General features: G+C 44.7%; 1 protein-coding gene across 3 annotated transcripts in view; it reads left to right on the forward strand.

Annotated features, from left to right (window-relative positions):
* ELOVL5 (ELOVL fatty acid elongase 5) overlaps positions 1 to 16305 on the forward strand; it is a 38046-nt gene extending 21741 nt beyond the window's left edge. Inside the window, exons 5-8 of one of the 3 annotated variants that reach the window (XM_008059931.2) lie at positions 179 to 303; positions 3686 to 3820; positions 5365 to 5548; positions 15898 to 16305. In XM_008059931.2, the coding sequence (XP_008058122.1) occupies positions 179 to 303; positions 3686 to 3820; positions 5365 to 5508 (404 nt within the window). In that variant the 3' untranslated portion in view covers positions 5509 to 5548; positions 15898 to 16305. Of the gene's footprint in view, positions 1 to 178; positions 308 to 3685; positions 3821 to 5364; positions 7230 to 15897 lie in introns of those variants that run through there. The other 2 variants (XM_008059930.2, XM_021713306.1) reach the window with 2 other exon arrangements.
* The last annotated feature ends 671 nt before the right edge of the window (positions 16306 to 16976 follow it).

Raw genomic sequence — 16976 nt, forward strand, 5'->3', positions numbered from 1 at the left:
CAGCAGGATCGCCGGAGCCCAGCGGGTCGAGGCTGCGGTGGCCGGGAGCGGCCACTGCACTCCAGTCTGGGCGACCGAGTGAGACTCCAGCTCAAAAAAAAAAAGTCTTTTGGATTTTTTTCTGCTCTGTATGAAACAATGATGCATTCCCCTTCCCAAACCCCCTCTGTCCCTGCAGCTTACTTTGGTGCCACACTGAACAGCTTCATCCATGTCCTCATGTACTCGTACTACGGCCTGTCGTCTGTCCCTTCCATGCGCCCCTACCTCTGGTGGAAGAAGTACATCACTCAGGGCCAGCTGGTGAGTGCCTTGGCCTCCCTCCCCGGGTCCTACTTTCCAGGGGACCACAGACCACTCCCTGGCTTTGCTGTTGTGCAATGGCATCTAGGATGTCCCTTCCTCAGCCTTTCTCATTGGATCCAGGCAGATTCCTTGAAGTAGACATGTCAGGGTGTCTTCTTATTTGTAATCGGCAGTGAAACTGTGACCATGCGTGAACAGCTAGTTGAATCTTTAGAAAGATAACTTCTCGACCTCAAGCTCAACTCTGTCCTTAGTTCGTGCGTGTGAGCACTATGCCTGTGTGTATGTACCTATACGTGTCCTTGTGTTCCCTGGAGTTTCAGAAGGAACTGTGGAGTCCAGGACGCTGTAGCTTATTAGGCAGTAAGGATATTTGCCAAGACAGGTGTGGGGTGACCCCTCAGCCCCCATGTAGTGAGCATCTGTGGAGAATGTGACACCTGCCCTGCTTGAGGTGACAGCTCCCCTCCCACAGTTCACTGTGGCAGCTCCAGGCCCCCATGACCTGATGGTTATTTCTCACCATTGTTTCTTAAGCCTTCTCCAGTCACCAGTATATTTTAAATCTCCGTTCTTCTCCCCCTCTGAATTTTTTCATGAACTAATTATTAATACTGCTCTGCCAGGTGCAGTGGCTTGTGCCTGTAATCCCAACACTTTGGGAGGCCAGGGCAGGAGGATCACTTAAGACCAGGTGTTCAAGACCAGCCTGGGCAGTACATTAAGAAACTATCTCTACAAAAAAATTAAAAACTAGCCAGTTGTAGTGGCACACACCTATAACCCCAGGTACTTGGGAGGCTGACGCAAAAGGATCACTTGAGTCCAGCGCTTGGAGGCTGCAGTGAGCTAAGGTCACATCACTGTATTCCAACCTGGGCAACAGAGAAAGACCCTGTCTCAAAATATAATATGTTTCATGCTAAACACTGACATTTATTAAATGTTTATCATGTGTCTTGGTACTCATGTTAAATGATTTTCCATGGATTGTTCGGATAGCCTGATCTCACATCATTGCCCCCGTTTTTTAGATGAGGACACTGAGGCAATCAGCCATAACTAGGTGACTGAGGAATGTAGGCATTAAACCTTCAGCCCTTGCCTTGCCTTATGAACAGTTTTCTAAACAAACCAAGCTGATTCAGATCCCTCCAAGTCAATTGTGATTTTTCAGTATTTAAAAATAAGTCTGAAAAAGTGTCTAAGAAAGTCTTCTGAGCCACTTATGTATCTGATATTTCATTATCACCTCTCTGCCAGCTGCTGTACAGTCCTTGTTAATTTTTCTCACCCACTTGTGAGGAAGGAAAATTGCTCTTTAACCTCTTTGCTGTACTTAAGTAGAAATGATACAGGGATCGATTTATACCACACAGTTGTGGCTGTTGCAGAAGTAGAATTTAAAAGAACAGACTGGGTTAGTTGATCTCCTGTTTGGTTCTGTACTTGAAGGTAGAAGATTGTGCATAGTTTGTCAGTATTTAGTTAAAATACCACTCCTAATTCTCAACCTGGAGTATTAACCTTTACAAAAAGAAAAGAGGGGAGGGCCGGTCATGGTGGCTTATACCTATAATCCCAGCACTTTGAAAGGATTGCCTGAACCCACAAGTTCAAGACTAGCCTGGGCAACATGGTGAAACCTCATGTCTACAATAAATCAAAAAATTAGCTGGGTGTGGTAGTGCATGCCTGTAGTTCCAGCTACTTGGATGACTGAGGTAGAAGGGTTGCGTGAGCCCAGCAGGTCAAGACTGCAGTGGCCTTGAGTGTGCCACTGCACTTCATTCTGGGTGACAGAGTAAGACTCTGACTCCAAAAAAAAAAGAAGAGGAAAAGAAAGTCTTGGTGTGATGGCAACCCATGTAGTCCCAGGTACTCTGGAAGCTGAGGCAGGAGAATGGGTTGAGCCCAGAAGGTAAAGTCTAGCCTGGGCAGTATAGCAGGAGAACCACATCTCGAAAGAGAAGAAGAAATACTCTACGTAGAAACATTGGAGCTACCAGAAATACAGCGGGCAGAACATAGCGTTTTTTAATTGTTCTTAAAGATGCATCCTCCAGTAACCACAGCTTATTTTAACATTTCTCCAAGCAGTTCACATGCTTTTCAGAGGTTTACTCTTCAGAGATAATCTACGGACTTAGTGTTGTTTGCCAATAAGAGTTTATATCTACTCATCAGCTGTCACCAAATCAAGAGGGATTATGGATAAGGAGTAGGAAGGACATCCAGTCAGGTTGTACATCCTGCAGTGATGCCATCTGTTCCCTTTAAATACACCAGGGGGGACCCAAAAGAAACCGGAATTATCTTTGGAGGGCAGGTTCCTTGTAGCACAGGCTTACCTTGCTCGGCAAGTGTTCTGGGAACCCATTGGTATCAGTGTACCAGCTAGTGTTGCTTGAGAGGCGGTGTTCAGCTTCAGTGAATTTTTTTTCTATGGAGATTCTTTCAACATGTTTGGCTATTTCTTGATGGAGGATTTACGAGTGCACCTGCCCACACCATGTTGAATGTTCAGCAGTTTGTTTCCCCGGATGAAAAAATACTCAGAGGGAAATGTTTTGCCAATGTGGAAGAGGTGAAACAAAGAACGGCAGAAAGCACTAAAAGGCATCAAAATTGACGCGTTCAAAAACTGTTTTGAGCAGTGGAACAAGCACCTTGATAGGTGTATTGCATCAAATGAACAGCGCTTTGAAGGTGACTGGAGTTTAAACATGTAAGAATAAATACACAATTTTTAAGAAATAAATTTCCAGCCGGGCTCGGTGGCTCAGCCTGTAATCCCGCGCCTTTGGGAGGCTGAGGTGAGTGGATTGCCTGAGCCCGCGGGTTCGAGACCCACCTGGGCAGCGAGACCTCATCTCTACAATAAATCAAAAAATCAGCCGGGCGTGGTAGCGCATGCCTGTAATTCCGGCTACTCGGAAGGCTGAGGCGGAAGGATCGCCTGAGCCCAGCAGGTCGAGGCTCCCGGCCACCGCACTCCAGTCTGGGCGACAGAGTGAGACTCCAACTCAAAAAAAAAAAAAAGAAATAAATTTCCAGGTTTGTTTTGAGTCTCTCTTTGTACACCTGTCACCACCCTTCCTGTCTTAAAAAGAGGAAACCTTGCATCTCTCTATTGTGTTCTTGCATTTTGGAGAAGGTAGTTGAAGTCGCTTCGAGGGAAAGGGAGGGCATATAGAAGACAGACACTGGGTTAGGATCAGTGCAGTGCGTGCTTTGTGTTCATGAAGTGACTGCTGGACCTGCAGAAGGGTTAGTGAGTGTTCATTCAGAAACCTTGGAGTTACTGGGTAGAAAATCCAGCCAGTGTGCACCTCGCCACACACTGTCCCCACTCAACTATGTCCCCTCTTCTCCCCAGCTTCAGTTCGTGCTGACAATCATCCAGACCAGCTGCGGGGTCTTCTGGCCATGCACGTTCCCTCTCGGCTGGTTGTATTTCCAGATCGGATACATGATTTCCCTGATCACGCTCTTCACTAACTTCTACATCCAGGTACGTCCCGCCCTTCTCCAGCATTTGGCGTTTGGGGCCTTTCTTCCACTCCTTTACCGAGGGCATGTGGCGCCCTGCTGGAGGCCAGACGCAGTGCTAGGAGTCCCAGTGACATGGGCAGCTCTTGCCTTAGGGGGCTGACGGCTAGCTAGAAAGGCACCCAGTTGTCTTCTGGATTCTGGAGGAGGAGAGTCTTGGCATGCGTAGGGGAAATGCAAAGCTGTCTAGCAGGGACCTGCGTGGCTTCCCTCTGACCTGTGGTGATGGCAGGGGAGATATTCTTCAATCAGATTTGCCCACCCCGAACGCCATGTCTCCATGAAGTTTCCGAAGAAATGTCACAGTCCTCAGAGAGATCTGCCTTTTGGTCCCAGTTTTCTCCCATATTTGCTGCTCGAGTTTGGCACTTCATTTCATTCCCAAGTGTATGATGAAGTGACGTAGGTCTCTGCTCACAGAAAGGTCACATTAGGACAGATTGTCTCTGGTGGAGCCTGATCACTCAGCAGCCACTGCCAATTCTCCCACCGCCTGCCACCCCTGGTTGACGTATGTTCCTGCTTTTGTGGGCAGTACCTGGTAGCTGTGCAGCCCATGAGTCTGGAGGAGAACCCAGGTCAGGAGCAAGGGCAGAAGATGAGAGTCTAAAGTGCAGCTACTCTTCCTTCTCTCTGTGCCCACATTTGCCTGTGGATGGATGTCGCATTGGAGATTACATACTGCTGGGTTTAATAGTGGGGCAGGAAGGGGACAGGACAGGCCCCGAGGAAACTAAAATCACACTTATTCTACCACTTATAGCAGCATCATACATTGTACCTGAGAGCTGAGATAGTCCCTAAGGTCATGAGGAGACTTGAAGACAAACAAGGGATATGGGAGTCCAGAGAGCCACTGCCAGACTGGAGACACCAATTTGGGTGCATTAATCTCTGTCCCCTGCCATCCATCCCTATCCAAGAGAGGAAATGCAGAGTAAAGCATAAATGACTTTTCTGTGTAATGTCTCACATACAAACCGGGTGTGGTGGCCCATGTTGTCATCACAGCACTTTGTGAGGCTGAGGCGGGAGGTGAGGTCAGGAATTCAAGACCAGCCTAGGCAACATAGTGAGACCTCGTCTCCACAAAAAATACAAAAAAGTTAGCCAGGCGTGGTGGAGGCTGAGCCAGGAGGATCACCTGAGCCCAGAAAGTCAAGGCTGTGGTGAGCCGTGATTATGCCTCTGCACGCCAGCCTGGGTAACAGAGAGACCCTGACTCACAAATACATAGTAAATAAATAGATGTTTTAAATAGTATTGCCGCCTGTGACTCGGGGAACTTACCTCAGGCCGAGGCTTGAAAACATAGATGAGTGATTGAACCCAATGGCAAAAAAATTTAGTTGTGGTCATTTGACCCTAAAAGGTGGTTCTTCTTTATAGGATTTGATCATAGGAAGAAACAGGGCCTAGTGTCAGGGATACGGTTCCCAGTGAAGTTGCCCATGAAGAAAACAGTCCTGGGGTCACGTGGCTCTTGTCTGCCCTTGTGTATTTCAGACTTACAACAGGAAGGGGGCCTCTCGGAGGAAAGACCACCTGAAGGACCACCAGAATGGGTCCATGGCTGCTGTGAACGGACACACCAACAGCTTTTCTTCCCTGGAAAACAATGTGAAGCCGAGGAAGCTGCGGAAGGATTGAAGTGGAAGAGCCGGAGCCCTCCACACCACGCCACCTGATTGTAAGCACAACACGACTTGTGCCCCGACACTCGTTAACAGCTGCTGTAACTAGTCCGGCCTACAATAGTGTGATTCACGTAGGATCTCTTTCATCAGTTCAAATCCCCTAGAAAACGTATACCGATTATACAAGTAGGAATAAGATTTCTAACATTTTTGGGCTGTCATTGACCCCTGCGCTAGACTGTGGAAAGGGAGTATTATTGTAGTATACAACACTGCTGTTGCCTTATTAGTTATAACATGATAGGTGCTGAATTGTGATTCACAATTTAAAAACACTGTAATCCAAACTTTTTTTTTTTACTGTAGATCATGCATGTGATTGTAAATGTAAATTTGTACAATGTTGTTAATGGTAGAGAAACACACATGCCTTAAAATTTAAAAAGCAGGGCCCAAAGCTTATTAGTTTAAATTAGGGTATGTTTCAAGTTTGTATTCATTTGTAATAGCTCTGTTTAGAAAAAAAAAATTGAAGACCGTGATTTATGAACTAGCGGGGGACACGTAATTTCAAGTGACTTGTAGATGTGAAATTAGAAACGGCACCTTCAGTTTTGTACTATTGGCTTTGAATCAGGCAGGCTCAGATCTAGTGGAACAGTCAGTTTAACTTTTTAACAGATCTTATTTTTTTATTTTGAGTGCCACTATTAATAATGTAAAAAGTTGGGGGGGCTCTAAAGCAGTCTTGATGAAACTTAAATATATATTCTTTGTCCTCAAGATTTTAGGAAGAGTGTAGGGTAAGTAGGCCTTTTTTAATTTCTGAAGTGCTAAGTGTTTTTATACAGCAAACAAAAAGTCCGTTTTGCTTCCCACCAGTGCGAGAAAGGAGGTAGACCTTTCAGGAGAGATGATTGAATATTTATCATTTGACAAGAGCCCTACAGATGAGCAGTGGGGAACTGGTTGCCAGGGTCCAAGTTTAGATTAATTTCTGTACTGCTATCTGTTTTGACACAAACTTCCTTTTAATATGTGCCTAGTCTACCAAAATTAACAAAGGGTTAAAAAAAAGGACCTTAAGAAATGTTAAGGCAAAATTAAATAGATAGCAACAGGGAGATTGGAGAGAGACAACTTGTTTAATGTAAATCTAATAGTACCTGTAATTCTTTTCTGCTTAGAATCTAAAGATTTGTTTAATAGACTGCTTTCCATGAAATCATGTCTCAGACACTTGAGGCAGTGGTTAAACAGATAAAGACTATTATGTGTGTCATTTTAAAGTGTTGGAATTTAGCCTCTGAATACCTTCTCCAGTAGGGAAAAAAGAATTTGTTGAACCACTCGTGACACATCTTAGAAGGTCATTGACAATGTATAAACTAATTGTTGGTTTGGTATTTATGTAAATATCAGTTTACCATGCTTTAATTTTGCACATTCATCTTGTGGGGAGCCGACTGGTTCTCTTATTAGTCTTGTGGATTTTCTGTTTGAAAGGAGTCGCGGCATCTGTTTACATTGACCTTATCAGACCTAGAATGTGTATATTTATAAATGTATGTCTTCATTCCTGGGTACTAATTGGCAGATGTCTTTACATATTTCAATACAGAAACAGTAACATTCAATAGTGTGCTGTCAGAGTGTGCTTAGCTCATGTGGATATACCCACACTGTTAAACGATGTCTAAACATTAATCATTAAAACATTTTTGATGACCTGTACTTGCGTCTTACATTGTTGCTGTGCTCCCAGTTCTGAAAGACTGGAGAAAATCCACTTTCTTTAGCCTCTAGGGACCTACCCAAAGAGATGTGATTTTCTTTGGAAAGATATATCGTTGCCTAGGTCATGTGGAGATGGACCCCGCATGGCAAGGCATCCTGGTGGCTCTGCCCTCATGTTTTCCTCTCTGCCTCCCTACCAAAGGTTCTCACTCTAAACATATTCTTGAGTCTTCTTCCATTGATCCCACCCTCACCCCAAAGCTGTTAGAGTTACTTTCCTAGCTCTAGACAACAGGTTCACAATTTTTGCTGGAAAATGCCAGATAGAAAATACTTCAGGCTTTGCAGGCTGTACAGTCTCTGCTGCAACTGCTCCACTGTGCTGCTGCACCGTGCAAAAAGCAGCCACAGACAAAATGTAAATGAATAGACTTTTTTTTTTTTTTTGTCTCATTCTGTCACCCTGACTGGACTGCAGTGGCACAATCATGGCTTACCACAGCCTTGGTTCCCTGAGCTCAAGTGATCCTCCCGCCTCCACCTTCCAGGTAGCTGGGACTACAGGTGGGTGTCACACCATGTCCAGCTAATTTTTTTTTTAATAGAACCTAGGTCTCACAAAAGACGAGGTTACTCAGGCTGGTCTCAAACTCCTAAGCTCAAGCAATCCTCCCACCTCAGCCTTTCAAAGTGCTGGGATTACAGGCATGAGCGACAGTGCCTGGCCAGGCTGTGTTCTAATAGAACTGTATTTTCAAAACAGAAGACCTATGGCCATCGTTTGCTGATTTCTGTTCTAGAGTAGTAAGGTCTTCTCTTCGGACCCAAAGCTCGGTCATTTTCATTGCCAAAGTTAATTTCATGTCCCAGAACCTGGTCTCTTCCAGCCTACCCCAGTGCGCTTGACTTAACAGACCATCCGTGTCCACAAGGGGAGTGGTGTTAATGGCCCAGCTTCCTGCCATCTATTTCATACCACATGGTGTAAGGTTAGTCTTGGCTCTTGGGTGCCTTCTGGTTCGTCAGTATCACCTTTAAAATGTAATCTGAAGCTGGGCCATTAATCCCGCACTTTGGGAGGATGAGGTGAGTGGATTGCCTGAGCCGCGGGTTCGAGACCCACCTGGGCAACTTGGCGAGACCTCATCTCTACAAAAAATCAAAACATCAGCTGGGTGTGGTAGCGCGCGCCTGTAGTTCCAGCTACTTGGAAAGCTGAGGCGGAAGGATCGCCAGAGCCCAGCAGGTGGAGGCTGCGGTGGCTGGGAGCGGCCACTGCACTCCAGTCTGGGCAACAGAGTGAGACTCCAACTCAAAAAAAAAAAAAAAAATGTGATCTGAAAAAAGGACCAGCAATACTAAACTGCATTTAGTATTGGGAATATTACCTAAAAGGTACAAGAAGATGGTGGGGGAATTGATGGTTATGGTTATAGTCTTTCCCCTCTAAGTTCAGAACAAATTGAAACAATAAGACATAGAAATTAAACCAGTAGAAATCAAAATAGCACATCCCTTAATGAGCATACTAGCAAATAACACTATTGACTGAAACTTACTAGGGCTCATTAGCAGATCCGTGACTAGCTTTGATGTCGGCCCTGTGATGAACTGGTTGTTAAAATATTTTGAATATCAGCCTAGACTTCACCACCTTAAACTCTAAGCTTCCCTTGCTGTGGCAGATTCTACTCTGATGACCTTACCACGCCAAGGAATTACTCAGTCTCAGCAATCTCAGCAAAGTCTCCCTCCTGCCCTCAAAGAAGTAAGAGGGCAGAGAGAGGCAGATATGTTCCCACACTTGGCTCCTTCCTGCACGGAGCAGGGAGGATTCCCATTTCCCCCTCTCTTTTTAGCTACCTTGCTGTTCACCTGGAAGAGCAATGTAGCCCAATATGAGAAGCACAACTTGGGTTGAAATTCTACCTCTGTTACCTAACCCCGAATTGTACCCTACATCTTTATAATTAATAATAATAACAAATTCTACCTCTGTGACTTTTAGGCAAGAAAGCATTGCCTCAGTTTTCTCCTCTGCCAAATGGGAATAATATTATGATTATGAGTCCACATTATAGGGCCGAAATGAGGATTAGATACTAACTATACTGTATACTAAAGCTCTTGGACCACATTTAACTCAGAGTAAACTATAGGGGTAACTATTACCTTCAAGATTGTGATCTGCTCAACCCACCCCACTGGTCTCTTTCACTTATAAGCAATTGTTTTACTGTTATTTCCCTGGTTGACTGCTCTAAGTAATTCTATCAGAAAAGGAAAGAAAGTTTGGTATGATTCTGTTTTTGTTGAATCAAAGCTGAAAAGCCAGCAATTCTTAGGAACCAAGGTGTTCACCACCATATTATTCCCAATTTTGCTGGAGTTTCACATCAAATTCACCCTTCTAGAGTTACTTTCTAGAATTTACTTTATTTCCCCTTTGGAAAATAGTGCAGTGATGATCAGTATCTGGATTTCAATTGTTATTTCTCCAGGGTTCTGACAACACTTCTGTAATCACAACAGCAGATTGTTTCAGTAGCAGATATTTTTCATGTGAACTCATTTAAAGCAGATGTCTCCTACTATCCCCTTATCGGCCTTGGATTTCAAATCCTAACCAACCTGTAAGAAAGGGATTGGCAGTAATAGGACACTGCCAGGGGCAGAGTGGGGGACACACAACATCAATAAGTGTACCTGATCTCAAACCAGGCAAGTGGGGACCAAAGAGAGGTCCAAACTTTACCTGTTCAATGACCACTTGCATACCTAATCCTGAACTGTACCCCACATTTTTAAAATTAAAAAAAAAAATTCTAACCAGATTTTTCTCTGCATTCTTACTTGAGATTATTGTCCTCACTGGCACAGATGGAACAGAATAATGGATACTGTGATTTGCTTGCCCCCTGCCCTTCTGTTGCAATGCACCCAGGATCATTAGCTCTTGTTGCAGACATAGATTTAAATCCCTTTGTCTATTTCTTTTTGCATTTCATTCAAAAACACAAAAATACCAGCCTGGGCGATAGCAAGGCCCCAACTATAAAATACAAAAATTAGCCGGGCTCGGTGGCTCAGCCTGTAGTCTCACGCCTTTGGGAGGCTGAGGTGAATGGATTGCCTGAGCCTGCAGGTTCGAGACCCGCTTGGGCAGCGAGACCTCACCTCTACAATAAATCAAAAAATCAGCCGGGCGTGGTAGTTAGTGCATGCCTGTAATTCCGGCTACTCAGAAGGCTGAGGCGGAAGGATTGCCAGAGCCCAGCAGGTTGAGGCTGCGGTGACCGAGAGCGGCCACTGCACTCCAGTCTGGGTGGTTGAGTGAGACTCCAACTCAAAAATAAAAATAAAAATAAATAAAATACAAAAATTAGCCAGTCATGATGGTACATGCCTGTAGACCCAGCTACTCTTGGAGGCTGAGGCAGGAGGATTGCTTGAGCTCAGGAGTTCGAGGCTGCTGTGAGCCAATATTATGCCACTGCACTCTAACCGGGCGACAAGAGTGAGACCCTGTTGCTAAACAAATAAATAAAATAAAACCCACTCTTGTCATTTTTGTGATCTTTGTCTTCTCTCTTTCTCCAGTGTGTTTATGGCAGTTACCTGAAGGGAAAGAATTCCTGGGCCAATATTTGCCATAGTTTGTGTAGATGTCTGGACTTGCCTCTTGGTCTAAGGTCATGGAAGACTTCCGGGGTGGAAGTTGTAAGAACAAGCAGCATAGGATCCAATGAACAGATAATGGAGTGGTGGCAGAGGTCCAGGGGTAGGGTTGTCAGTAGTTCTTCCCTTTCTCAGATCATCCGGGTTCTCTGAACAGGGCTTACTGCCCACATTGTTGCCCATTACGAAATGGTACTCGGTTCACAGGGAGGAGTGCTTGGCACAGAGGACTGAACTAGGCATATGGAGCAAACAGGGACCTGTGAGAAATGACTTCAGTCCCTAAAAGAGCCTTTGCTAGCTTGGGATCAAACACACACAGGTACCTTTCTCTTAGGACAGTTTGTGGCAATGGCCATAAGACTCATATAAAGCAAGGGTAAGAGAAACTTCATGAAGGAGTTATAGCCTTTAATCGAAGGCTTCAGAGACACAGAGGTTTCAGCAGGTGGAGAATAAAGTTCACCTGCGAGATGGCATCCCACATAACAGGCACCAGCATGAGCAAACATATACAAGGCTGAGACGGGGAGATAACACACTCTACTGAACAACGGGGTGTGTGGGTGAAATTTTTATTTTTTGGAATCAGAGTCTCACTCTATCACTAGGCTGGAGCGCAGTGGCACGATTATGGCTCATCACAGCCTTGACCTCCTGGGCTGAGGTGATTCTTCTGCCTCAGCCTCCTGAGTAGCTGGGACTACAGGTATGTGCCAACAAGCCCAGCTAATTTTTTGATTTTTTTGTGGAGATGAGGTCTCACTATATTGCCTAGGCTGGTCGTGAACTCCTGAGCTCAAGCAATCTTCCCACATCGTTTTCCCAAAGTGCTGGGATTACAGTTGTGAGCCACGGCAATGGATCATAAAACAGCATTCCCAAGGGCAGTGGAAGGGGGAAATTGTGACAGCCCCAAGCTAGACCTTAAGCTATGTCTTCATGTTAGAAATGGGTGCAAAAGGATATATGTTCTAGGGCCCAGACATAGTACCCGCATCCCTGCTTGAAAGACCTGGGTATGTTTGGAGATGGCATAGCATAGGACAAAGGCTTTGGCGTTTACTCCTATGAGACCACAAACAAGTTACCTCACTTTTCTGAACCTTATTTTCCTCAACTGTGAAAATATGGATGGTTAGCTTATATGACCGAGGTTAAATGCAGAAATGAAACAAAGATTTTGCACAGGACTTTACAGTAACGGTCACTTATTATCAGGGGTAAGTTATTGCCAAGTAGGTAAGTAAACAAGGAAGAAGGTGCACGGTGATCAATTTTGGCATTAGATTTAATTTTAGTACTCAACACAATTTACTTTCACTAAATTCTTGGTTGAAGCTCAGTTAATACTAACATTTAGGAGGGAATCAAATTTCTCAAGAGAATGGGCCGTCTTAAGTTCACTTGACTTATTATAAAATGATTTTAATATGAGAATTGTCTCATCATAAGTAGTCACTCAAAAAATTATCTGTCACAGCACTAACTGCTGTGTCATTCTGGTAAGGCACATCATGACTTTGGGTCTCTCCGATAGTGGCTTATGCCTGTAATCCTAGCACTTTGGGAGGCCAAGGTAGGAGGATTGCTTGAGGCTAGGAGTTTGAGGCCAGCCCAGGCAACATAGTGAGACCTCATCTCTATTATAAAAAAGAGGGGGTGGGCTATAGGATGATTCCAGTCCTTCATCTTGAACAGAGATTATAGGCCACCAGGGTCTGTGATTCCAAAGCAAGTCTCCAACATAGCCATGGTTTGCTTCTTGCTCCTTCCTTTTCAGGACATTGACATGAGGTAGACCAGACTTCCTACCCACCTCTAAGGTTGCACTGTAGACATTACAATACACGGGACCCTGAGCACAGCCAGCCCCTGCGGCTTCGTGGGCTGTGGCCTGAAAGGCCCTCTTGTAAATGTCTCAGCCCCACTTGGAAAAGCAGCCTGAAGATGAATAGCTAAAATGTGGAACTGAGTGAGACCTCTGCATCTATATTTAATACATCGTACCTTTAGTTGACCTCTTAGTTTCACTCCTAATGTTTGGAGAATATATTTGAGAAAACATTATGGATTTTTTACAATGCATTTTAAATGTACCCCAATATGGGAAAGAATTGGTGGGGAGTGATTTAAATGTGGTTCTTTAGGAAATTAGGTCAAGATTAAACAGCCTCCAAAGCATCTACACTGGCCCAAGATACAAGCGAGCATAGACTGTGGCCCCAGAACCTGTGGTGGGAATTGAAAGGTGGTTTCTGGAGAAGCAGAAGCAGGAATAGTGTAGATGAAAGTACAAAGTTTGGGTAACAGGAAAAAGTGGAATATTGATAGAATAAATGCACCAGAGAAGGTATCCTATCCTAGATACGGGAGTTGTTCTGATCTGAATTAAACAGCAGGGTGTTCTTAGCGGCCTTCCAAATCACAGAATCACTGATAGTTTCAGCAGGGACTCACCACTGATTCAGAGGGTATTTTAGAAGTGACTTCAAGAAGGGAATTCTAGGAGGTTTCTAGAGGGGAGTTCTAGAAGACATTCTTAGGAGATGTTCTAGAGGGGAGTTCTAGAAGGGAATTCTAAGAGGTTTCCAGAGGGGAGCTTTAGATGGGAATTCTAGGAGGTTTCTGGAGGGAGTTCTGGGAGGTGTTCTAGAAGGGAATTCTAGAAGATTCTAGAGAAGAGCTCTAGAAGGGAATTTTAGGAGATTTCTAGAGGGGAGCTCTAGAAGGGGGAGCTCTAAAGGGCAGCTCTAGAAGGGGGAGTTCTAGAGGGAGCTCTAGAAGGGAGTTCTAGAAGGGAATTCTAGGAGGTGTTCTAGAGGGGATCTCTAGAAGGGAATTCTAGGAGGTATTCTAGAGGGGAGCTCTAGAAGGGAATTCTAGATTTCTAGAGGGAAGCACTAGAAGGGAATTCTAGGAGGTGTCTTGAGGGAGTTGTAGAAGGAAATTCTAGGAGGTTTCTAGAGGGGAGCTCTAGAAAGGAGTTCTAAAAGAACTCAAGATGGTGTTCTAGAGGGAGCTATAGAAAAGAATTCTAGGTTGTGTTCTAGAGGGAGCTATAAAAGGGAATTCTAGGAGGTGATCTGGAGGGGAGCTCTAGAAGGTAGTTCTAGAAGGGAAATCTAGGAGTGTTCTAGAGGGGAGCTCTAGAAGGGAATTCTAGGAGGTGTTCTAGAGAGGAGCTCTAGAAGGGAATTCTAGGAGGTTTCGAGAGGGGAGCGCTAGAAGGAAGTTCTAGAAGAGAATTCTAGGAGGTGTTCTAGAAGGAAATTCAAGGGAGGTGTTCTAGAGAGGAGCTCTAGAAGGGAGATCTAAAAGGGAATTCTAGATGTTCTAGAGGGGAGCTCTAGAAGGCAGCTCTAGAAGGGAGTTCTAGAGGGTGTTGTACAGGGGCGCTCTAAGGGAATTCTATTTCTAGAGGGGAGTTCTAGAAACAAGTTCTAGAAGGGAATTCTAGGAGGTGTTCTAGAGGGGAGCTCTAGAAGGGAGTTCTAGAAGGACATACTAGGTAGGGGGTGCTCTAGAGGGGAGATCTAGAAGGGAATTCTATGAGATTTCTAGAGGGGAGCTCTAGAAGGGAGTTCTAGAAGAGAATTTTAGGAAGTGTTCTAAAAGGGGCATCCTAGAAGGGACTTCTGGGAGGTTTCTAGAGGGGAGCTCTAGAAGGGAGTTCTAAAAGGGAATTCTAGGTGGTGTTCTAGAGGGGAGCTATAGAAGAAAATTCTAGGAGATGTTCTAGAGGGGAGCTCTAGAAGGGAGTTCTAGAAGAGAATTCTAGGAGTGTTCTAGAGGGGTGCTCTAAGGGAATTCTATGAGATTTCTAGAGGGGAGCTCTAGAAGCAAGTTCTAGAAGGGAATTCTAGGAAGTGTTCTAGAGGAGAGCTCTAGAAGGGTGTTATAGAAGGAAATTCTAGGTAGGGGTGCTCTAGAGGGGAGATCTAGAAGAAAATTCTATGAGATTTCTAGAGGGGAGCTCTAGAAGGGAGTTCTAGAAGGGAATTCTAGGAAGTGTTCTAGAGAATTCTAGGAAGTGTTCTAGAGGGACGTTCTAGAAGGGAATTCTAGGAAGTGTTCTAGAGAATTCTAGGAAGTGTTCTAGAGGGACGTCCTAGAAGGGAATTCTAGGAGGTTTCTAGAGGGGAGCTCTAGAAGGGAATTCTAGGTGGTGTTCTAGAGGGGAGCTATAGAAGAAAATTCTAGGAGGTGTTCTAGAGGGGAACTGTATGAGGGAGTTCTAGAAGGGAATTCTAGGAGGTGTTCTAGAGGTGAATACTAGAAGAGTATTCCAGGAGGTTTCTAGAGGGGAGCTCCAGAAGAGAATTCTAGGAAGTGTTCTAGAGGAGAGCTCTAGAACGGAGTGTTAGAAAGGAATTCTAGGTGCTTTCTAGAGGGGAGCTCTAGAAGGGAAGTCTAGTAGGTTTCTAGAGAAGAGCTCTAGAAGGGAAGTCTAGTAGGTTTCTAGAGAAGAGCCCAAAAAGGGAATTCTGGGAGTTTTTCAGAGAGTAGCTCTAGAAGGGAATTCTAGGAGGTGTTCTAGAGGGGAGTTCTAAAAGGGAATTCCAAGAAGTTTCTAAAGGGGAGCTCTAGAAAAAAGTTCTAGAAAGGAATTCTAGGAGGTGTCCTAGAGGGGAGTTCTAGAAGTGAATTTCAGGAGGTTTCTAGAGGAGTACTCTAGAAGGGAATTCTAGGAAATTTCTAGAGGGAGTTCTAGATGTTTTAGAAAGCAATTCTAGGAGGGAACTATGGGAAGTTTCTAGCACAGATCTCTAGAAGTGAGTTCTAGGAGGTTTCTAGAGGGAGTTCAAGGAGGTGTTCTAGAAATCTAGGGAGTTTCTAGAGGAGAGCTCTAGAAGGGAGTGCTAGGAGGTCCTCTAGAGGGGTGTCGAGTGGGGAGCTTCTTGAACTGAGCACCTCCTGAGAGTGAGACACAGAGGCACCTTCCTCCTCTTGTCTAGGTATTGATGTTTAATTCCCCATTTTGCAGACGAGGAAGCTGAAGCCCAGAGAGGATCAAGGACCTGCCCGAGGCAAGCATGAAGCCAGAAGTCAAACAGGCATCCTGATCCGAAGCCATGCTGGCTATGAATACTCACTGTACAGGGAGATGGCACAGAAAGTGGCCCCTCACACCAGGCCCTGTAGATCAGCCATCCGTAGCCACATGATGACTTCCTTTCTAACCAGGGTGACAGTCTACAGTGACAGCACCATGATTTTAAACGATTTTCAAAGTTTGCATTTTTAGTGAGCTCATGGATTAGAGAAGAGATGTTGGGAGAATCCTTCAAATAAATCCCCAAATGTTAAAATACCTGATTTAAACTTTGGAATATTCAGAGGGCTTTTACACTTATACTGTTTCCTTCATTCTGTAATGCTATTGAATAAAAGAGACTGCCATGTCACAAAAGTTAATACTAAATAGTGCAGTATCTGTAAACCTAATTTTTTTTTCAGGAAAAAAAGAACATGTTTGTAATTCTGTCTTTAAAAAACTGGTAGCATATGCTTATTTAGACTACTGCAAAATGTTTGCTTTTCTAGCATAACAATAAATCTTTTGAGGCTACACTCTTCCCCAGACACTAAGGAAAGATAAAAGACAGGTATAAACCCTCTGGCCAAGGGTGGGGCTGTAGCAGCTCAGAAACATGCTACCACCTCCCCTTGCTTGCATTTCTCCAAGGATGGTCACCAAGCACCTGTGCGGCTCCAGGCGTCTTGTCAGTTGCTGGGGAAACAACAAATAAAAAGATAACCTCATTCTGGGAGGAAGACAAATAAAAGCAAACAAAATAATCACAAATGATGGGAGCCATGCTGAGGGAAAGAACCAGGTACTGACGTTAAGAATAATCTCTTGCCGGGCTCAGTGGCTCAGCCTGTCATCCGCGCCTTTGGGAGACTGAGGTGAGTGGATTGCCTGAGCCCGTGGGTTCGAGACCCGCCTGGGCAACTTGGTGAGACCTCATCTCTACAAAAAAATCAAAAAATTAGCCGGATGTGGTAGCGCGCGCCCGTAGTTCCAGCTACTTGGAAGGCTGAGGCGGAAGGATCGCCAGA

Source organism: Carlito syrichta, unplaced genomic scaffold (genome assembly GCF_000164805.1).
Source record: "Carlito syrichta isolate Samal-C Ts95f unplaced genomic scaffold, Tarsius_syrichta-2.0.1 Scaffold304445, whole genome shotgun sequence".
In the NCBI taxonomy this organism is placed as follows: domain Eukaryota; kingdom Metazoa; phylum Chordata; class Mammalia; order Primates; family Tarsiidae; genus Carlito; species Carlito syrichta.